Source organism: Prionailurus bengalensis, chromosome A2 (assembly GCF_016509475.1).
Source record: "Prionailurus bengalensis isolate Pbe53 chromosome A2, Fcat_Pben_1.1_paternal_pri, whole genome shotgun sequence".
NCBI classification, from domain to species: domain Eukaryota; kingdom Metazoa; phylum Chordata; class Mammalia; order Carnivora; family Felidae; genus Prionailurus; species Prionailurus bengalensis.
Window position 1 is genome coordinate 74,932,070 of NC_057348.1, and position 23,201 is coordinate 74,955,270.

Here is a 23,201-nt window from a genome sequence, read left to right on the forward strand (position 1 = left end):
CGTTGTCACTCTCTTTTCCACTTAACACGTAATAAGCACAGCTGCCCTAGACAACTGCTGAGGGTCTGAATGATGGGCCTGGAATATTGCTTTAGCAGAGCATCTACTCAACACCTCACCATCTCAGCACAACCTCAAAGCCTGCATTTTGGGACACTTTAGCTTTGAATCCTGGTTATAGCTCAGCATGTCTGCCCTCCAGTTTTACCAGGAAGAGGAGCACGGGAGCTGGAGGACCCAGCCCTCCAGCCCAGCCAAGTCCCCTTAATTGATGTCCTCACTGCCCTCTCCCTCCAGGAGGTCAGGCTATAATTAGCATAACTATTTATCATAGCTACACCCAGGAGGCCCTGGTATACCTGGCATAACTGAAAGGGAAGCTTCATTTCAGTCCAAGTCAATGCTCCCTTTATCTCTCAAAATTTCATTTCAGACACATTCCTCAGTTGCCCCTTCAGGAGGCCCGCCTTTACCATTTCTGAGGATCTGACCCTGGAACCTCAGGACCTGGTCTCGCCCCCTGGTCCGCACCCCACTTGGGTCAACGCAGACTTCTGCCTTTGGCCACACACACACACACACACACACATTCACACATATCCCTGTCTTCCACAACAATAATATTCCCTATAATTTTGCACTCTGGGGATCCCAGAAATCATCGATGGCACCCAGGCCAGTGTTGAGGTGAAACGCCTGTCCCCAACATTTCCTGAGCCTTGTCTATGCACCTGGGACAGGTTACAAGCTTTGCTCACATTTCCTGTTCACTCTGCCTGCAAACGAACGAGGTCCCTTTTGACAGATGAGGAAAAGGAGGAGAAACAGCTCGCCCACGACTGCACAGCTATCGTGTTACGTGAGGGCATTTACTCTTCTGATGCCACCTCGGGTCAATGCTCCAGTGCCAGCTTGGGGGGGGGGGTGCCCTTTAGGCAGGCATTGCTGCTCTGCTTGCCCCCATCGTCCCTGGGCAAGCCACGCCCCCATTGTTCTGTGAGTGCCAGGTGGCCATTTGAGGCTTGGGATTTGTCTCCAGCCAGACCCGGCTGTCATCCCACCTGATTCGCCTTAGGCATGCAGCCTTGGAAGAGACACTGAGCAGAAACCTATTAGTGCTCTGCTCAAGCAAAGTCGATGTCCAATCAAAAATTGCTATTATTAGTGGTGCTCTTACTGCACCAAAGTTCTTCAGTGTTTCTTAGCACCCTGACCACTGGTGGTCCCTCTCCCCCTTGTGGTCAGACCTGTCCCTGCTCTGGCTCCTCCCTCCCTCCTCCCTCCCTCCTCTCTCTCACCAGTGCCTGCAGGTGCCTCAGGGAAGCAGAGCTCAGAGCCTAACCTGCCCTCTGCCACCCACCCAGTCAGTCTCCGTCCAGCAGGTGCAGCTGGGAGGTCCCCCTGGGCTTCTCCCCACCAGCGGGGAAGCAGAACCATGCTGAGTCCCCTCGCCCTCCTGTGTGCCCTCCTGTTTCCAGGTAGGTCCCGACTCCTTCCCTGGTGCGGGGTGACCCTGGTGCGGGGTGAGCTGAGGCTCCTATCTTTCTCCATCTCACCGCTGTCCCCCTTGCAGGTGGCGTGGCAGCGATCAGCCTGACTCAGCGGGCTGTGGTTGTGGAGCGCGTGGGCGGCTCGGCCACCCTATCCTGCCAAGCCAGCGCCTATGTCAGCTACATCCACTGGTACCTCCACCAGGAGGGGACTGCCCCCAAGAGGATCCTCAGGCTGGACATGTCAAGGTTATATGTGCAGAAGTATGGGGGCTTGGAAGCGGACAAAATCGATGCCAAGAAAGGCAAGGAAAGCAACAGCTGTGAACTGTCAGTGAAGAAGCTGCAGAAGAGCGACGAGGGCGTGTACTACTGTGCTGCCTGGGAAGCTCACAGCCCTGCGCCCTGCTCTGCTCCCTGAGCAAAAAGTCTCGCTCTCCCAGGGCGCTCCAGGCCCAGACCTCCCAGGGTTGCTGGGTCCCTGGGGATTCCTGGGGTCAACAGTCAGTACCCCTGACACTCACGCCCCCTCTGCGGGTCCACTGCATATAACCCAGAAGGCTAAGGAGCCCCTGGTGGGCAGCGTGCAGAACCAGGGAGCTGTCCAGTCTGGAGGCACTTTTTTTTTTCTAATGTTTATTCTTGAGAGAAAGAAGGAGAGAGAGGGAGAGACACTGAGCATGATCCGGCGAGGGGCAGAGCAAGAGAGGGGCTCTGTGCTGACAGCAGAGACAGGCGGAGCTTGAAATCACCAACCATGAGATCATGATCTGAGCCAAGTGGGATGCTTAGCAACCTGAGCCACCCAGCCCCCCACCCCCCCCCTGCCCCAGAGGCACTTTTCTAAAGATCTTCCAAGGAGGTGTTTCTGGAGCATCTGGAGCAGGATCTGAGCTGCTCAAGGCAGCAGCCACAAGCACCAGGCACCAGCCTCATGTGGCTACTGAGCACTAGAAATGTAGCCAGTGCACTAGTCCACGCTGTGATGGGCTGCTTGTGTAGCATACAAATCATATTCTGGAGAGCATAAAAAAAAAGATGCATGTTGAAATAAAACTTTGGGTATATTGCACTAAACAAAAATAGTCTTAAATTGTACTTGTTTCTTTAACTTTTTTTAATGGAGCAGTTTGCAAATTTTTAATTATTGCTTCAAATTGTGTCTCAAATACATTTATTTCTGTTGAATAGAACTGTGCTGGACTGGTGATTTAAGAATCTGACCATATCCAATGAAGAATGCGGGAATAAAATATTGTGCAAATAATTTCAAGGCCGAGAGACTCTCTGGGGATTCCACACAAAATGGGTGCAAACCAAGACTGGAAGGCAGCCCCGGACTCCAGTTTCTAAGTTACCGCCCCGCCCACCGCTGGTTCCTGTGCAGGGAGAGAGACTCCTTGATCAGAAGCCCAGGAAACAGTGTGGCTGACTTCGCAGCACCCTCACCCATGCCTGGCGCTCACTCTCCTGCGGGGGAAATGATCCTCAGGGCAGGTGCATGCATTGGCCCTGGACGAGACCCCGGGCCCTCCGCCTTCCCCTTCTCCTTGAAAGTGACTCCATATGGGATTTGGGGACCAGCTTCCCTGGACCTCTGTTCTCTCCTCTGTAAAGCGAGGAGGTTTAACTGCTACAATGTGTGACTGATTTTTGTATTAAAGCAAAATTATGCCAAAAATATATCACTATGTTCACTAACTTCTAATAAAGCTAGTCAACCTCTTGACCAAAAGAAAAAAAAAAAGAAAAAAGAAAGAAGAGAAATTAAGGAAAAGAAAAGCTATTTACTGATTCTCTGGCCCCAAACAGAAAGGCCCTGCTGTGTGGGGGGAAGATAAAGCTCTCTGAGGAGGTCTAAGCTGAATTAAATGCATTTTCAATTGAAAATTCCAACTTTATATGACATAATAGCATTGGCAAAAATGATTAATGAAAGGGAAGTCTAAATGATTGGAAGTAAATTGGTTTCTCAGATTTGCTAAATCTTCCTCCGTCTCGATGAGCTTCTGTTTTTGTGGATGAAGATATATATTTAAGACATGCCTGTCTGTGAAGGAGCCCAAACAACATCTGGACCCTCTACTGAAGTCCCGGGTCAAGGTTAAGGCCTCCAGCAAGTGCAGGAAGTGTGTGAGGGGGGGAGGGTTTGAGGGGGCAGAAAGTCACCTTCCCTCCCTCTTGGGGGGGTGGTCCCCTCATTTGTCCTCCCCATTTCCTAATACAACCGAACCCTCTCATCTTGCTGCACCTTCTCAGTGCCTGACTCCACAGACGGGTGACTCTGAGATCTGATTATTATAGTTTAGTTAGAAAGAAGTGAGATAAATATGAAGACACTCTCATGAGAAGTGATCCCAAGTCCATGTCAATCTCAGTTTTCCACGTGGATCCATTGTGCTTTTGATGTGCATCCTGAGAGGACAGCGGCCTTGTACAGGGAGGAAACACCCCCTATGGAGAGGAGGAAACAAGTCTATGTTTGGAGTCATTTCCTCCTCCTGCCCTTCTCCTTTTGGCTAACGTGAGCTTCACCCAGGACACTTTGACCACACATAGTAAAGGCCAACCAGCTCTGCCTCAAGTAAAGATTATTCATTACAAGGTTGTTTCAAGGCTGATTCATGAAAACACTAAACATATCTTATTGGAGTATATAGGACTGAGTATAGTAGGGCCTCTATCTCTGTTGAAGTGAGATTCATATTTTGAATATACTGATGGGCTCACATTACCTCAAGGGTAAAGGACTTTGCATAGATGGCTGCTTGAAAAATCCTGATGATTTGTGCTCAACTCATTCGTTCCATTCCTGAGGTGGGTGAGACGCAATGCTTTTGAGTAATAGAAGCAACATTATAATTTCAAATCAATGCTGAATAAAGTCCAAGAACACCTCAAAAATCACAATTTTCCTAGTTACAATATCCAATACCAACTGCTCACACCCACCAGTACTGTGGAAAAGTCATGTCTGTTACCTCAGAGTCATCTCCTAGAAATCACACTTCTAAAGATTTCTAGGCACACCTGGAAATCCATGTTGACTATTTTTTTGGGTACTTTTTATGGTTCACCCCCAGAATGGGTTCAGGGACACAGCCCCGGGTAGAGGAAAGGGCATAACTTTGGAGGGATCACTTCTAAACATTGGGATCATGATAGTTTTTACGGTGTCATTTCTATACCCTGATTTGTCACGTAGCAAACTTGCATTGCTTTTGAATTTTTTTTTTTTTTTCAACGTTTATTTATTTTGGGGACAGAGAGAGACAGAGCACGAACGGGCGAGGGGCAGAGAGAGAGGGAGACACAGAATCGGAAACAGGCTCCAGGCTCTGAGCCATCAGCCCAGAGCCCGACGCGGGGCTCGAACTCCCGGACCGCGAGATGGTGACCTGGCTGAAGTCGGACGCTTAACCGACTGCGCCACCCAGGCGCCCCAAGATTTTTAATATTAAGTAACATGTGAATTGTTTTCAAAAATAGGTCTTAAAATAAAATTCAAGGGGCGCCTGGGTGGCGCAGTCGGTTAAGCGTCCGACTTCAGCCAGGTCACCATCTCGCGGTCCGGGAGTTCGAGCCCCGCGTCGGGCTCTGGGCTGATGGCTCAGAGCCTGGAGCCTGTTTCCGATTCTGTGTCTCCCTCTCTCTCTGCCCCTCGCCCGTTCGTGCTCTGTCTCTCTCTGTCCCCAAAATAAATAAACGTTGAAAAAAAAAAATTAAAAAAAAATCTTGCATATTACTGAACACGTAGACAGAACATGTGACATCCGATGGTTAGAAAGGCCTGAAACGGGCTGTGTCATGATCATTGTTGTCCCCTCTTCTCAAACAACAACTTTTGCCTCTGTTACAAAACAAAATCCGGTTTTCTCTTCGGATCCCCACTGACTCCATCGGCCTACTTAGAGACCAGGTCCGTTCTTGGAGAATCGGAGTAGGTACTTGGGCTGAGTGTGTCTTTTCCCCGTGGAGGACAAACACCAAGTACTACACACAGTGGCACAAATACTCAGTCTTCTCATTAACGCTGTGCTGTAACTTCCTTGGTTTCCTTATGTCACTTTTGTCCAGACGCAGAGGCAGGAGTGAGATGGTCCCAGCAGAAGCACACACACTGTCGCACACAACCCTGGTTTCCTTCAGCAACGTTCTTGGGCACTTTTACTGCCTGAAACACGATCTCCTAGCCTTCATGGAAGGTTGCTAGAAAATTGCCCTCGCGTGTTCTTCATCTGGAGACTGAGAAGAAGATAGACTTTCAAGTAGGACTCTGTGTGTCTCCACTTTGGGGGTACAGATTTCTCTCCCAGTAACAGGACAAGGGTGGATGTTGTGGGGCACAAAGCGTGGATTCTGTGAAACCTGTTTCTTCCCCAAGATCAACACACCATGTTTCTCCCCCCCCCCCTTGCTCTGTGCCCCAGTCCCCAGGGATTATGCTAATGGGCATCTTTCCTCTGATATGCATTGACTGTTGGTCAATGGAAGTTGAAGTTCAAAGAAGCATCACCATGTCCCCTGACAGAAGCATTTTTTTCGGGCATTAGATGGACATCCAAGCCTTTGGATTCAGGGTCCTGGGAGAGAAGAAATAAATGCTTCCCGTGGGTTAATTGGTATAAAAGGGAATGGCCACTTCCACTCGCACCTGTGTTTTCCTGAGCTTAACCCTCTGTCTCTGGTGTAGATGGCACTATGTGTTGGCCCCTGCGAGGATGCAGACCCCCTTCAGGGAGGGATCCCTGAGCTCACTCTGCTCCCACCTCCCAGCCTCCTCCTGATGCTTCCACTGACTGCTTCCAAACAACAACCAGAGAATAAGGAAACCCACCCATGGGGTCCATGAGGGTCCACCTCGTAATGCCCAGGGCGAGGTAAAGAGAGGCGGACAGTCCATCTGGACTGGAGCAAAAGAATGAAATCAAGCAGACAGTCAGATAAGTGGGTTATATTTGCCTCCAAGTAAATAACACAAGTTGGAGAGTTTATCTAGTTCCTTTCATTTCACTTTCTGCAAAACCACCAAGGTCCCATCTCTAACAGAACAGGATATGCTTTTCAGTTGATGAACATAGCAGAGAGGAGCATGTAGATTATTTGTAATGCTGTCGTTCTTCAATTAGATCAGGGATTCCAGGTATTTGTTGAGTTATGAAGTAAATCGTCATCAGCTAAGTAAAACAAAATTAATAACTTACAGAGATACCTGTGTGGATAAATGATTACAGTGCTTTTTGACACAATATTATGATGACTCCAAGTCTGTGTTCCTGACGTCCTTTAATAGAATAAACAATTGTACAGCAGTGAAACCATCCCAAATCTTATTAAGAGACCAGAGAATTGTCTTCCACCTTCACAATGTCAACTACAACCCAGCCTCTCACCTTTGTTATAATTGATCTATCTTTTCTCTCCTTCCTTCCTCTTCTCCCTTGCCACCTTTAGGTCGACATATAATTGTTTCGATCACAAACTGACCCTTCCTATCTACTGCAATTCTGTTGTCTTTTCTTTTAACTTCTAAATTGAAGTTACAGACTGATTACCAAAATCTGCAGTTATATCCCGAAAGTGGTAGAATTAGCATCTTTAGCCCATAGGTCAACATATTTCTTTGATTGCTTTTCTTTGCTCGGCCAAGAAAAAGAATTAGGTTCTTTTTGAAAATTAACAAATATAATGTGATTCTGATAAGATTTTAATGACAGGTATTTTTTGCTGAGAACTCCTATGTCCTAGGCACAGTATTAAGCACTTTACATACTTGTTATGTGATGCCCCGTTATCAGAGGAGAGAGGAAAGGGAGTCTCATGGTTATCAATGTACCCAAACAGATGTCCCTAATCTGCCCCAGGTGTCTGGGTTGACATAATTTCCTATTGACTTGCATTCCTGTTTGGAGACAGTGTATGTTGAAATGGTGTGATTATCTCAGAGAGAAGTTAGGTGCCCAGAGATTTTCAGTAATTGTGAAAAGCTCAATCTGAAGGCGCTGACAGTGAACAAATTTGAATTCATACCCACTTTGCTCCACTGGCTGCCAGATAAAGTGCTGGATGTTGGGTCTTTCCAAGAGCTCTTGTGATCATCATAAACATTCTTCAAATGTACTACTTTCAGGGAGGGAAGAATTGATTTTTAGAGAAGAAGAGAAATATTTCCAAACAGTCCAAGTTGTTTCAATGTATTGTTGGGTCACTTTGAACTCTCTTAGTGCTCTTAACTTTACAAGAACATACTCTGGCATTTGTGAGCAAATATGTGTTGTCTCAGACCTGCTGCCCCACCCAGCAGGGCCTGGGGAGGACAGTATGAGGGTCACTCATGAAGCCACAGTTAAGGAGTGACAGTGGGCACAATCTGGAAGACTTACTTTTTCAGACAGTTTGTCCCGGAACCCAGTCTGCTAGAAGAGTAAAAAAGGGTAAGAAAAATCACATATCTTCTTTGTTCTGTAAACTTGCTTTAGCAGAAAGTATAATAGGTCAACTACATGGAGAGGACTTAAAACGTCGCAGTCAGAATTCAGTAAACAACCAAAATGCGCAATGAGGATGATATTTTGGAAGTTTTTAGCTGGTAGAGTTTTCTTCTCAGACGTGCATCATGTCCCTGGGAGTCTTTCCTCTGTTTAGGGAAAACCATGAGAATTAGTTTCATGAAAGTGAAGCTGTGCCCAAAACAAGCTCATTTTTTTCTGTTAAAGAGTTTTTTAAATATTTATTTATTTATTTATTTCTAAGAGAGACAGAGAGAGAGAGAGTGTGCGTGTGTGCATGCGTGTGGGGGGGGGGGGGCGGTGGGCAGAGAGAGGGAGACACAGAATCTGATGCAGGCTCCAGGCTCTGAGCTGTCAGCCCGGAGTCTGACACAGGGCTCAAACCCACCAACTGTGAGATTATGACCTGAGCTGAAGTCGAAAGCTTAAGTGACTGAGCCACCCAGGCCTCCCCAAGCTCATGTTTTAAAATTAATCATGAGCTAGTGAGCTTGAAAGTCAGAATAAAATGAAAAAAAAAATGGTTGGGTTTTTTTTCCCTATATTTCAAGTATCTCATTTATAGATTTTTGGGTAAGCCTGGCAAACTGGGAACACAGAGTTTCACTAGGAGTTCTAGATGCAGAGAAGTGGGGGTGTTCAGTCGGCCAAGTTTGCATGCAGGTCAGAGAAGGGCTAGCACTCGGGGCTGGGATGTGATGTGATGTGTTGGGGAGACAGTAAGAGGATGTATTTTCTGGTTCCCTGTCTCTGGGGGTCTTATCCAAGGGAGGATAAAAACTACCACAGAAACCCAAAGCACATGGAGGGAGAACTTGAGAACATCTGGCTGATGTCGAGCTTCTGGAACACGGGCCTGGAGGAACACCACCAACAGTGGAGACATCGGCACAGACCAGCCCAAACCAGCCCTGACTGTCCCCATGGGCTGCACAGGTAGGAGATCCATAACGCTTCTTAGCATCTCTGAGAGGGTCAGGGCGCTGAGGGGACCACAGGAGGCAGCAGCCAGGCTTTGGATGAGAAGCTGAGGTGGGAGCTTTGCATCCCACGGTGTGCTGTGAGTTGGTAGGGGTGGGTTCGGGGCTGGTAACTGCATAGGACAATTCAGAGGGAGAGTCTGAATCCAGAGAGCGGGGCCAAGGGCTGGAAGAGGGCGGCAGGGAGACTGTGAGAACTAACGCTCCTCCCGGGTGCAGTGATGGCAGCAGGAGGCAGGGAGACAGAAGGAGGAGGAAGGGGACAAAGGAGACAGAACTAGCCTGAAAGGGGCTGTTCTAAACCAGAGGAAACTGTCTTCAGTTGGTAAGCTTAGTGCCTCCTCCAGCATCAGAAGGAGGAAGAGATGACACGTGTGAGTTCAGCAATGACGACGCTCCCGTCCCCTGCCACGCACCAGAGGTGTAGCCTGGGTTTGCTCTAACCACTGCGCCCTGCTCAAGGTGCCTGCGTGAGGGGGGAGGGGGCACCAGTGGGGACCACAATCCATCCCATGCCCACCACCCTCTATGCCGTGAGCAGGGCTGTGTCAGCCTGGGAAAAAGTGCCTTTTTCTAATTTTCTGCCTAGCTTGTGCCGTGTTTTAATTAGTAAAAAGGAGGCTTCTGTGCCCTGGGAGACCCTGTTCAGGAGGAAGTAACTACATAGAGTGGTGTAGACAAGGTACAGAGTTTTCAAAACAACTTAGTCTATGAAGCTTCCTGAGCTGAAAAAGATAAACTAGTGTCCAAAAAGAATCGTCCAAGAACCAACGAAAATAATATTATTTGAATCTAGGAACCAAATTTTACCTTTCAGAGCCTTGAGAGAAACAGTCATAGGGAATGTGGTAAAACAACAACAACAACCACAAAAGCCTGCATTTGCATAGACCCTGGTAACCCAAGGGGGTGCAGTGAGAGGAGGAGGTGAGCTGGAGCTTCTCCAGAACCTTCTTCCGCGGAGCAGAGATGCCAGAACCCACCCCAGGGATGGTGTGAGGTTATGAGATTAGAAATCCAAATGCTTAGCATGCAGCTCTGAGTAATTATCGGTAGTAATTATCAGCATTTCCTTTAATCTCACTTCTGTCTCCTTTCCTTAGCAAAAAATATTTGAGATAATTAATTAGAAAAATCTGCCTCGAGGCACTTTTAACAGTTTGTCTCTGCACAAGATATACCTGTGCCTACATCTGTGTCTCTATCTCTTTATTTTCATCTCCGTCTCTGTCTCTGTCTCCATCTCTGTCTCTGTCTCCATCTCTGTCTCTGTCCCCGTCTCTGTCTCTGTCTCCATCACTATCTACATAGCCAAGTCTCGGTCTTTATCATCTAGGTGTGTTTACACTGACTCCTGTCTACCTAACTGTCTGGAAATGGACTGATGGGATGTTGTCGCCACAACCCGACGAATATTCTCCAGACAGATCAGAAACCTCAGAAATTGCATTGCAAGGTGGCCTAGGTTTGACCCACAATTTCCTTCTCTGACACCAGCCGTCACACACCTTACACTGATCTGAGCTTCTGGCCATCAGGGTTCTCAGGTTCCACCTTGTGCTTTGAGGCAAAGCCTGGGTAGACACATGGCCGCTTACCAGCAACCACCTGTCACTTTCCTCTGAGCGAATGAGTTCGTTCCTGTATCTGTTCAGATTATGTGAAACCTTAAGAAATTACTTAATGCCTCCTCTGGATATTTTGAGGAAAATCTGTTTTATGTGCTCTCTCTGTCTCTCTGTCTCCCTGTCTCTGTCTCTCTTTCTGGTTAGTAGCCAACATGACAATCAGAAGTATCTCTATCCACAGGAGGAACAAAGGATAAACACATTTACACGCAGTACTTAGCATGCATCCGCCACCTTAGCCATATGGGTACCAACAAAAATGAACCAGGTTCTGGAGCATCTGATAAAACTTGGCCTCTTGTAACACTGGCTGAGAGGAGTTGGATGAGAACAATAAACTGGCAGCACTGAGACACCCTGTCTCCTCCACTGTGATTCTTTTTTACAAAGTCCACAGAACAGAGATGGAGTCACAGACAAATGGGTACAATGTATGAGAGGAGCCAGGAAGTCGGTCCCAAGTCCTCTCTTCAGTTCTGGTCCTTTTGCACGTGGGCAACCTCAGCCCCCGTCCCAGCCTCAGCCTCAGCCCCGCCCCGTGCTCCCTGACAGGTACCTCAGTTCTAGAATCCAGAGGAAAAGAAGCAGACGGCCACCAGGTGCACCTGCAGGATGGCAGCCTCTTGCGCCAGCTTCCCGTTGCCTCCTGATGACAGCCGCTGTCTGGGCTTGTGGAGAACAGCCGAGTGCGTCAGGGACCCTCAGCAATTCGTCCTGAGGTTTCCAGGGAGTATGGGTGACACAGGCCGCGTGACGAGGGGACTGGGATGGAGGGAGGGCAGGCGACTGCGGTCCCAGATGGGACTTGATGGCCAGCTGCTGCGCCACACGAAGGCAGACGGAGGCTGGTGCTGCTGGGATACAAGTGCCCGGAGGAGCACCCTTGTGTGTGGTTCTGTGACCTCGCCAGGGTCTGCACGTGCCTGGTCGGTAATGCAGCCTCGGTACCCACTCGCTGAACGGATGTGTGAATAGATGAATCTTAGGGAGCAGTACTGAGCAAGCACATTCAGGGTACTTCCTGTGATAAATCCTCAACCGTGCATTCTAGAGCCTTGAGAGAAATACATACGCATAGACACATACATACCTGTGTGCACAAACATGTAGGCACATTATTATTACAGAGTGGTACGTAATCTATTATGTTCTCATAAGTGTATATGGAAGAAATAAAGTCTGCTGTTTAAGAACATGGGTTCCAGATACAGATCCTCTGCTGTAAATTACTGTTCTGCCACTTACTCATATCAGACCTTTGGTCAAATGCCTTGTATGTCAAAAGCCTCCTTTTTCCCATCTGAAAGATCGGAAATAATAATAAATAAATAAATAATAAAGAAATAAATAATAAAAGCACCCCCTTAGTAGGCTTTGTGAGGATGAAATGAGAGGATTAAATGAGCATATTTGTAGCAAAGTGCCCCTCACATAAGAATAATTCAGTATTGTGAGCAGTTTTATGAGAAATAAGAAAATGAAATACCTATTTTTTTCCAAAAGTTTTAAAATAATGAATTAAAAGATAAATTTTGCCTTTGTTTTCTTCCCTGTTTGAAATAACTAATGAAGACAAGACACATTTTCCAGGAATGTGTCTGAAGTGGTGATTCATCCCCCTTCTTGGTCCCTGACGTCTGAACCGTTCTGCTGTGTCCAAGGAATCCCCACCTTATGTGCCTTGGTGAAACAATGAATTCATTCTCACCATCGGAAGGAAACCTTCCAACTACGGTTTCTCAGTATTCCTTAGGTAAATTAAGCTGAAAGTGTGGGCTCCCCCAATTAGACACACTCCTCACAACTGCCACCCTTTCACACACACGCACACGCACTCACATAGGGACACATGCACACACGAGCACACACGGGCACACGCATGCACACACATGCCCGTGCACACACACAGGGTCCGTAAGGAAACGCCCAGCAGTGATGACGGTGCAGGGAACCTTGCTCCAGAATGACCATGGCTGCCTTCTCTTCTCCTTCTCCTTCCCAGGACACACTGTCTTGCTGAGGAAGAATCAGTCCTCTTAGTTGTAGGCCATTGCCTTCTGGTCTACCCCCCTCTACATCCTCAACATGAAACTGCCTGGTGTTGATCACTTCAGAAATGGCAGTTATTGGAAAGCAGGGAAGATGGGCCAGTTGCCTCAGGAGGAAAATCCAGCCATCTTGGCTTCTTCCTTTCTATTTTTCTCAGGCGGATGCAAGCTGGAGTTCACATCGGCTCCACGTGGTATGTGACAGAGCAACACATAAGTTTTAGGCAGAAATGCTTCAAGTTTTTAAAACATTTTTTTTCAACGTTTATTTATTTTTGGGACAGAGAGAGACAGAGCATGAACGGGGGAGGGGCAGAGAGAGAGGGAGACACAGAATCGGAAACAGGCTCCAGGCTCTGAGCCATCAGCCCAGAGCCCGACGCGGGGCTCGAACTCCCGGACCGTGAGATTGTGACCTGGCTGAAGTCGGATGCTTAACCGACTGCGCCACCCAGGCGCCCCAGAAATGCTTCAAGTTTTAATGCACACAAACATTTAGAGAAAACCGTATGAAAATCATAAAAGCAAGCAAACACTTAGGTGAAGAAAGGTTGGAGGAAACGAGGAATGTGGAGAAGAAATGCAGAAAACTGAAGTGCTAATAATGTTTGACTAATTTTCCAGGTTCCTACGTGAGAATGGTCACGAAAGCATTTTCACCATGGAAGTTTGGGGCAAATACTCATGGTTGGCCGTATGGAATGTTAAATTTGAGAAACGATAGCAGTACTAATAAGAGCTAATCATTACCAAACTTTACTAGATTCCAGAACCTGTGTTAGCAGTTAATAGAAAACTGAAATATTTTCACCTATTTAATATGCATTGACTTTTGAGATAGGAATTTTTATCACATCTATTTTCAGATGAGGATTTTTGAGACAGAAAGAGATTCAGAAATTTGCACCGGTTCAGGAACCTCTGAAGTGACAGAGATAAACGGTTCGTAGGTTCAGACACGAAAAGATGCTTCAATGACATGTGGAGTTGCTCAGAATATAAAGTGAACTGAAACCAGCTGAAGAGAAAATGATATTCATATTGCACCTTTAGCTGCTAGATTCATTTACACTCCACTAAAATATTTATGTCCCTTTTTCAGGAAAGAAGACATCAGAACTTCACACACAACAATGGAAAGAGTGACTGGTCTTGGTAAAACGTTCGTGGGCATTTTTATCTCATCTTTAACCCTTTTTCTCCAAGTTTCTTCAAGGAAGATCTTTCTGTTGGCATGTTTGCATTTTCAGTTAATAAAACGTATCCTCTTTCAGAAATACAGTCCCCAGTTGCTAACGGAGCAGGCCTGGTGTTTGTGAGAACAGAAGGGATTTCCTTTGATGCGTTCTCTGAGCGGTTTCACACACTTGAACACCTGGAAATCAAAACCTCTTAATTCCCTGAACACTTTTCCTGGTAATTTAGAAAAGTCGTTGGTTGACCACTTGGCCCTGATCTCTTCCTTTTCTTTCTTTCTTTCTTTCTTTCTTTCTTTCTTTCTTTCTTTCTTTCTTTCTTTCTTTCCTTCTTTCTTTCTTTCTTTCTTTCTTTCTTTCTTTCTTTCTTTCTTTCCTTCCTTCTTTCTTTCTTTCTTTCCTTCTTTCTTTCTCTCTCTCTTTCTTTTTTTCATTTGCTTTTCTGGTTTCCTTTTTCTATGAGCACTTTTCTGTGATTATTGCCTCCATGGAAAGCAGACATTTGTATCAATTAATCTGAGGAAAACGTAGAAAATATGAAATGTCATGAAGCCTATATTCAACGACTTCCAGGGGAATCCAGAAGATCAATTGCCAGGACAATGTTCCTACCTGCTGGTCATGCCATGAGGCTCAGGAGAAGGCTGACATTTTTGAGGAAACTCTAACTAGTGTGATAACCTCTAACCAGTGTGATGGATCAAGATATCTGCAGAAGGAACTAGGCTCATAGTAACTCCTCCCGGTAAGTAACTTTGTCCTGTTTTGATCCTGTGAATGAAAAACTGATAGAGGTTTTTTAGGAAAGACAATGTAGGATCACCACAGCACATGGACAGCAGTTTTGGAGCTACGGGTCACTATAGATGGAAACAAAACTACTTTTGTTTTATTTCCAAAGGAATGGGTTTCTTTCCTTCCCTGCTTGCAAGCAGATTGAAATTCTACCTTTACAAAATATACACATAAAAGTACAGATGCAGGCTTGAAATTAAAATATTTGTAAGCCTGTGTCTGTAAACTATTTATGTAAATTATTGGTTCAAGGTGGGTTTTTTTTTTGTGGGTCTTTAAGTGAGAAACACTTTGATTAAGTACCTTTAGTATTAACAGTGCTCCTCTATTAACCTGCAAAACCCACATGATTGCTTTTGATCTCCTCTTCAACAGCAGTGCAAAAATTTAGCTCTTGCAGTAAATGCAGTAAATGACTATAGAACTTCAATAAGTCAACGTAGTCTTATTACTTTAGCTTCTTAGAGGGTAGGCTGAGATTAGTCAAAATTTGTGCAATTGTAATCATGTGATACTGTGCTGAGATGGCCCAGTGTAATGGAATTTGTGAGTTCGGTAAACTATTTCAGCTCTACAGTCCAAGAAAAGAATCTATCTTCATGGTTCAATATTCTTGTTTGTTCATGTATTGTCTTAGCAAACATTTACTGAAGACAGTGTCTAGGCTGGACGCTAGAGATAAAAGGGGCACAAGACGCAGTCCCAACGCTCCAAAAGCTTGCAGTCTAGTGGACAAATATTCTCGATTGTGACTTCTTGGGCCCCTGTTTTTCAGCATGTGGCCGCCAGAGACACAGAATGTCTTAGGTTCATGAGCCTTTTGCTTTCTTACTTTCTGTAATACTTATTGCTTATAAAATCCATACATTTTGTTTAGTGGAACATTTGATAAGGGGGCCCCAAACCATCTGAGTAAAGAGAATGATGATATTAGCTACTATTTACTGAGAGCCATGTATCATGCTGACTATTTTCAGTGCCTTATCTCAGTCCTCAACAGCCCTGCCCAGGAGACCCTCTTATTTTAATATCACTGTTGGGGAAACTGAGGCTTAGAGAAGTTCAGTTAATTGCCTAAATTCACATGGCTAGGTACTATGGCAAAATTTGGGACCCAATAAAGACTTGTTTGTTCCATAGAGCATGGTCTAGGCCATTCTATGGTATTAGGAGCATTAAGCTATATTTTAAATCTGAATATTTAATTTTCTATAGCCTAACTTTCAAATCGACCCTTCAGTTGAATGCTTAACTCATAAGCTCATAATTTATATTATTACTCATTAGATGGGAAAGACAGAACCAAACTGTCCAGGCAGAGAGGGGTCAGTTCATTCATTCTTGACTAAGTTCATATACAATGTGATTTTGCTTGAGAATCATCCTTGTTTAATGCTATCAGGGCCCATTTTTATATACTTATATAAATATTGAAAAAATACAGGCACAATTTGTAAAGAGGTACAAAGGGAGATTTCTTTTTCTTTTTAAGTTAATTTCTTTATGGGGGGTGGGGCAGAGTGAGAGAGAGGGAGAGAGAGAATCTCAGAAGCAGGTTCTGAGCTGTCAGCACAGAGCTTGAAGTGGGGCTCCGCTCCTGAACTCTGAGATCATGACCTTCACTGGTATCAAGAGTCTGCTACTTACCCACTGAGCCACCCAGGTGCCCCCAAAGGGAGATTTCTGTAAAAGCTTTTCAGACAGTGGGCTGGGTATGGCTGGGCCCACAAAGTGTTCGGTCCTGGCACACTGCTCAGGGTCACAGGTAAATATTCTTTCATTCTTCCGTATAACACAGGGAAGGGAGGCAGGGGATGCAGGGGTGGCAGGCTAGGTGCTGGTGCCGGCTCAGAATTCTCGCATTCACCCCCAGTTTGGTCACAAATGGCAGCGGGATCCTTGGAGAGGTAGGTGACTGTGTCCCAGTCATTGGGGGTAGTTGCCGCCTGAGCTTGCGTGGGCGACATTGACAAGGAGCTAACTTGCTAGAGCAACTGGGGGTCCCTGAGGGTTGGGGATGTTAGTTAGGTCCCTCTGGAATTTCTGCGTTGAAAGGTTTGTAAAGAAATTTGTGTAACTTATTCATTTGATCTAAAAGCAACCAATGGAAAAGAATGAACAAAAAATTGCTAAACTTGTCATTTTGTCAGAAGGTGATTCATATCAGGTATGGACACATTTAACTGTGCAAACATATCCATAATGTCATGAGCTGGTTTCTCTGTTTGTTTTTTTTCTAAATTCAGACTAGTAAATGTGTTCTTTCTTCATTAGTCTTAGACATGAAATTTTGCCCGGATGAGGGAAAACGCCTCCCAGGGATGTTTCTATACTGCTAGGTGTGGTCACCTACAAGCTTTTAAAGAATTTTCACAATGCTGGTAAAACAATGAAATCATGAAAGTAATGATATATTTTGGTTTCCTTAGTGGTTGTGATCAGAGACACAAAAGAATTCATAAATTGAAAAGCAACCTTCTTGTCCTCTTTTTTGTCCATCTGACTGCAATATAAATTCTAACGGTCTGATTAAATAATGGTGACAGACATATAATAATTCATGAGGTCCTTAAAGTTTTGTGGGAGAGTGTGATGCAGAGGAAAATATGGACTTTGATTCTGGATCTATTAGTTTCTGAGTAATCATCCTTTAGCAAATAAATTTTAATTAGCTGGCCTTTGCTTTCTTAAAATGATAAAAAATAGTACATGGTCATTGTGGAGAAAAATGGAAAAGAGAAGAAATAAAAATTGGATAGTGACATTTATTACTGTTAACATTTGCTACATTTCCATCCATTCATTCTGTCAATGTAAAAAAAACATCTCGAGTGGTTTGTTTTGAAGACTAAATGAAATTATAGCTACCACATCAGTTGGGACAGGGTCATTGATTAAAAAAAAAGTCAATACCGGTGTGCCTGTGTGGCTCAGTCAGTTGAGCAGCAGACTTTGGTTCAGGTCATGAGCTCACGGCTTGTGAATTCAAGCCCCGCGTCGGGCTCTGTGCTGACGGCTCAGAGCCCGGAGCCTGCTTTAGATTTTGTGTCTCCCCCTCTCTGCCCCTCTCCTGCTTGCACTCTGTCTCTCAAAAATAAATAAATTTAAAAAGTCAATTGTATAGAATTCAAATAATCACCAGTGAAGGACTTTGTGAATCAGGAGTACAGGAAATGTATCAGTTATGATCTAGTCCACAAGTCTTTTTAGAACAATTGGTCAGTATTGGCAGAATACCTTTAATTTCTAAGACTCATTGTTGCATGATTCTAAAAATGACTAGAATGTAATAAGCATCATCTCAAATATTGTTAGCCTCAACATAAGGCAATCTCTCACTTTTCAGTGGAAAATGAGATATCAAAAGGACAGGTTTTACAACTTGAATATGTAAAATTATAATAATATCCATATAGAGTTAAATATTCACTTATAATATTTAATGTCTTATTTGGATTATACTACAGATTAAAAGTTATATCATTATAAATACCATTTGAGAATACTGCTTATTTCTGCTCTCACATTTTATTGAAAATTTTAATCAAACTATTCACATGCATCTAAAATGTATACTTTAGAGCAAATTTCTGAGTCATTGCAAGGTCTGAGTGTCTGTTTTGGGATTCCCAGATGATGATGTCCCTGGATATTTTATTGGAAGAGACAATTTAGCCACTTACAAAATAAAAGCATTCTTTTCATTTATACTGTCTTTCTATGTACGTTGGACAGAAGCACAAAGTATAGAGTCTTGTCCCAAGTCGGATTTACTAAATCCACATTAAACTGCTTATTGTCTTTTACCAGTGCGACTTCCAAAACTAGTCTCATCAAGTTTATTTCAGGTTTGTATCTTGTCCAAGTAGTATTGTTGGATCAAAGTTGAATGGATTAGAAGAGCCTCTTTTAATAAGTGGCCCCAGGACCGAAACATAAGACAACCCTTGTTCCGTGAGGGATGATGTTGGGAACGCAAGCCTCACCTTCTTCTCTGGCGTTTCAGGGTGGTTGAATTCCACACGTTTTGCATTTGTATCACAGAGAGGGATTTGGAAACTTCTTCTTTAGTTTTTCATGTGATCTCTGAGTTAGACCATCTTAAGCTCTGAAGCCCTGAGGCTGAATGCACTAACGATTTCTCATTTATTTATACTGTCTCTTTCCAACATCTATTTGAGAAGGCCTCAAATAAAAGACACAAGTACAGTTAGGCCATGAAATAAAAATAGAAGACCAAGACACGAAGGAAAGCAGAAGAAAAAGGCCTGGGATGATCTAGCAAGAAATGGGAAAACTTTATGTTCAAAGGTGGGAGAAATTGTGGTGGACACACACTTTGTATTGTCTGATAAAATGAAGTACACCAAAGCTTCATATGCCATTGAAATCATAAAATTAGAAAAAACTTTCGGTGCATGCGTCCTTTAGGGGGACTACGAAGTGAAGTAGCAGGCATTGCCTTCCACATCCATTTTATAAGATGGAAGGACTGGTTTTTCAACAAAGCCTTTCATGCTACCGTGGCATCATTACTATGGGCACCGTGACATTTAATGTCATTCACAGATGGTGACCTTCAGCAGACAAGGTCAGGCAGGTGATAGTCTAGGGATCTAACGTGACAATAGGAGGCTTGGAGGAGCAGGTAACCGACCATTGATGTAGTCATTTGTCTGGAAGGCCCACTGTAGGAGATTCAAGCCAAATTTGGGGCATGATTAGAAGGAAGGTGGTTTGAGGTAGAAATTTCTGGTGAAAGCTTGGAATTTGCTTTGGACCACACAGGTGAAGCAGTTCCATGAACTGACCCCATGTTACTAGGCTTTAGCCAATGTTCCCTTTGATTTTCTTAACACTGGAAAGGCAGTGGATAAGACAAGTGATTGCCTATTAACTGGTGTGTCAAAGGCACATTCCAGTGATGGTGGCTGAGTGAATCGAGACATAGTAGAGCAAAGTGGGGTGCAAACGAAGGAATGAGTCTCCATGCTTGATTTACCTAGATCCAATCATTACCTCGAGTACTGTATTCCCATTAGTAAGAAAGATGTGGTCCCATGCGATTAAAATGTCATGTTGGAGCACACAATTCATCTAAAGAAATTGTTAATAATCATGATAAAGATAATAATATACTTTCTCATTTCCATAGCATGTTTGGTGGTGGAAATCTTAGGAGAGATTTTAATATCAATCCTCACAGCAAAAGTCAGCATAGACAACATTGTGCAAATATTGTAATAGGATCAGACCTTGTGTCCATGTGGACTTATATGAAGTGTTCATGTACATCGTGTGTAACTGTCGTGAAAGGGTTTGGTCCAAGAATGAAGTTGATCACGACAGATGTGCTTTGTGAGTTGACACATTTCCTTTCCTGACGGTGAAAGGGTGTAGTCAGAGAGCCCGGGATTTGCCCCAGGCTGACCTGGAGCCCTATCTCTACCACGTACTGCTTATGTGAATTTGGCGATTACTCTCTGCCCTCAGTTTCCTCATCCATCAGGTGGGATAACAGGGAGGCATTCAGCAGGAGTCATATGAGAATTAAATGAGACTGGGGATAAATTACATGGCACATCACGCAAAATATAGTAGGTGTTGGTAAAAGTTGCCCCGTTTCACACCTAATGGGAGAATTGTATCCGCTATGGAGGGTGGTCTGTAGCCGATCCTACTGACAGAGCAGAAATTCTCCAGAGGAATCAGCTGTACTTGTAACTGCTCCAATGGGAAGTTCCCTTGCTGTCCACTGATAGACAAATAACTTGAATTTAGAGGTATTTGTACCTGTTTACTGGATTTGTCCCTCACTGGGCCACAAAAATGAAATTAAGATTGTATTTTTGTAGTTCTTCTATGTACTTTAAAACTTATCTTAATTTATATTACCTCTAACTTCAACAGATTTGGGCTTCATGCTTATAATAGTAGAAAAACAAAGGTTGAAAATACAGTTACAATGTACATAGAAACATAGTTATAGATAGACGTAGGGCTTTTAAATACATTTAGAAATGTCATAAATTTGAAATTCATATTTACATATGAAATAGCTTTAAATAATTATTTAATAAAAGAATATAGTTGAATAAAATGAGAAATTTGGAGTCAATATGAATATGCAGGTTTGAAATACCACACTTAATTGAAAATGTGGTTGTATTTGGTTAATTTATATAGAATTCATACTGCTTCATATCAATAAAATAGATACAACTCAGGCAATTTACACCCAAAATTTTTTTAACTTTGAATGTGCACAAATGCACTGGACAAACTTAATTATTTTGTAAATTGGTTTCTATTTTATGCATCAATAAAATGATTGTGGCCATAAAAAAAACTGTTAGTAAGCTTAAAAAGAATATTGAGGGGCGCCTGGGTGGCGCAGTCGGTTAAGCGTCCGACTTCAGCCAGGTCACGATCTCGCGGTCCGTGAGTTCGAGCCCCGCGTCAGGCTCTGGGCTGATGGCTCGGAGCCTGGAGCCTGTTTCCGATTCTGAGTCTCCCTCTCTCTCTGCCCCTCCCCCGTTCATGCTCTGTCTCTCTCTGTCCCAAAACTAAATAAACGTTGAAAAAAAAAATTAAAAAAAAAAAAAGAATATTGAAAGAAAAAGCATGTAATATAATTACCCAACATATAGGCACTAATCTTATATAATCAAGTATACTATTTAATGCTCAGTTGAGAAAATTACGGAAGTTCAAGATTCCCTCTATCCGGAAAAGAATGAAACTTCAGGATCTAGCTGAGGAAAAAGGACAGGAGATAAGCATCGTATTTTTCCATCCAGAAATTTTCCATGTTCATCTTTGATTTTCAAGTTCTTTACAATGATGAATCAGAAGTAATCCTATAAAAAACCAAGTTCCTAAGATGAAAACTAGATTCTTTAATGTATTGACTAGAGGCAAAAATGATGTAAATATCATGTACTTTGAAAAATTGGTCTTCTCTTACATAACAAACTTTTTTTAAAATTAAAAACAACATATATGGTTGGAGAAATGTAGACTTTCTTACTATTATAATCAATAAAACATATATATTTGCAGCACAAGTAAGATGTACAAGTTTAAAACAACCACATTATGATCTAATTCTATGTATAGCATGAATAAAAAACTCATTGTTTGCTTACTGATTTTGTATAAAAATCAGGAGGTTTGTAGCACTCGCAGAAATTTTCAAGAATATTTTTCCTTTTCGGGGCGCCTGGGTGGCGCAGTCGGTTAAGCGTCCGACTTCAGCCAGGTCACGATCTCGCGGTCTGTGAGTTCGAGCCCCGCGTCAGGCTCTGGGCTGATGGCTCGGAGCCTGGAGCCTGTTTCCAATTCTGTGTCTCCCTCTCTCTCTGCCCCTCCCCCATTCATGCTCTGTCTCTCTCTGTCCCAAAAATAAATAAACGTTGAAAAAAAAAATTAAAAAAAAAAAAAGAATATTTTTCCTTTTCTTCTCAAGGAAGAAACAAAATTTTTCTTTTCTTCGGAAATTGTCCACAAAATTATTATTCTAACTCCAAACTAGCCCAAAGAGAAAATGTGTTAACGTTTGTGTTTCAGTTGGAAATCAAATTGGAAGGGTTCTAGTCTTTATAATTTCAATGATTAATTAACAATCAATGTATAAGCAAGGAACATTCCAGTCCTCAAGTGACATGCCCTTGACAACTATGATGTTTCATTACATATTTTCACATTATGTGTGCAAGATACTCTGTTAACATTATGCCAGTTACATACAACTTTATTCAGCTGATAAAATCAAAGAAAATTATGGGTACAACCACAAGTTCAGCAGGCTTGTAGGGCAGATCCAAATTTGGGGGAGATGCTAAGCATCAAAGTACGGTGTCTTCTTAGTCACGTGTCAACATCAAATGAATTTCCAATATAAAATGTGCTTTGAGTGAACATTTTCTAAAGCAAAACAAAATTCTGACTAGTGCATTACTTGCACTATAAGGTTCATATAAGAGCATTTCTGAAAATAATCAATAAATTTTAAGTAGCAGTTTTGGAAATATTGCCACATCGCTTCCAAATTCAAGGCACTGTAGGGGTGCCTGGGTGGCTCAGTAGGTTAAGCACCTGACTTTGCCTCAGGTCATGATCTCACAGTTTGTGGGTTTGAGCCCTGCGATTTGTCTGTGCTGACAGCTCAGAGCTTGGAGCCTGTTTCAGATTCTGTGTCTCCCTCTCTCTCTGCTCCTCCCCTGCTCGTGCTCTGTCTCTCTCTGTCTCAAAAATAAATAATCATTTAAAAAAATTTAAATTCAAGGCATTGTAAATATTTTGGAGGTGCTGCTTTAAACGTTGTCCTACTCAAAATCCTGGCATAGTTTAGACGTGAAAGTGAGATGTTCTATAAAATCAGAAATCAAGCAAAAGAACTCCAGCATCAGAAGTGGGCATGGGGTTCTTATTTGAAGCTAAATGGTCAACTTGATACATTGTCAAGTATGGGTGGAAATAGATTCCTTTTCCAACAAGTGACCATGTATTGTCTCAAAAAATTCCACATTTTAACCCATGTGGTGACCTTAATA

General features: G+C 43.5%; 1 gene segment (V, D, J or C); it reads left to right on the top strand.

Moving 5' to 3' along the window:
- The first annotated feature begins 1,167 nt into the window (after positions 1-1,167).
- The window catches only part of LOC122487724, a 33,284-nt gene continuing 11,250 nt past the window's right edge, over positions 1,168-23,201 (top strand). The window contains 3 exon segments of the C gene segment in view: positions 1,168-1,478; positions 1,574-1,891; positions 14,546-14,596. Of these exon segments, the coding sequence occupies positions 1,436-1,478; positions 1,574-1,891; positions 14,546-14,596 (412 nt within the window).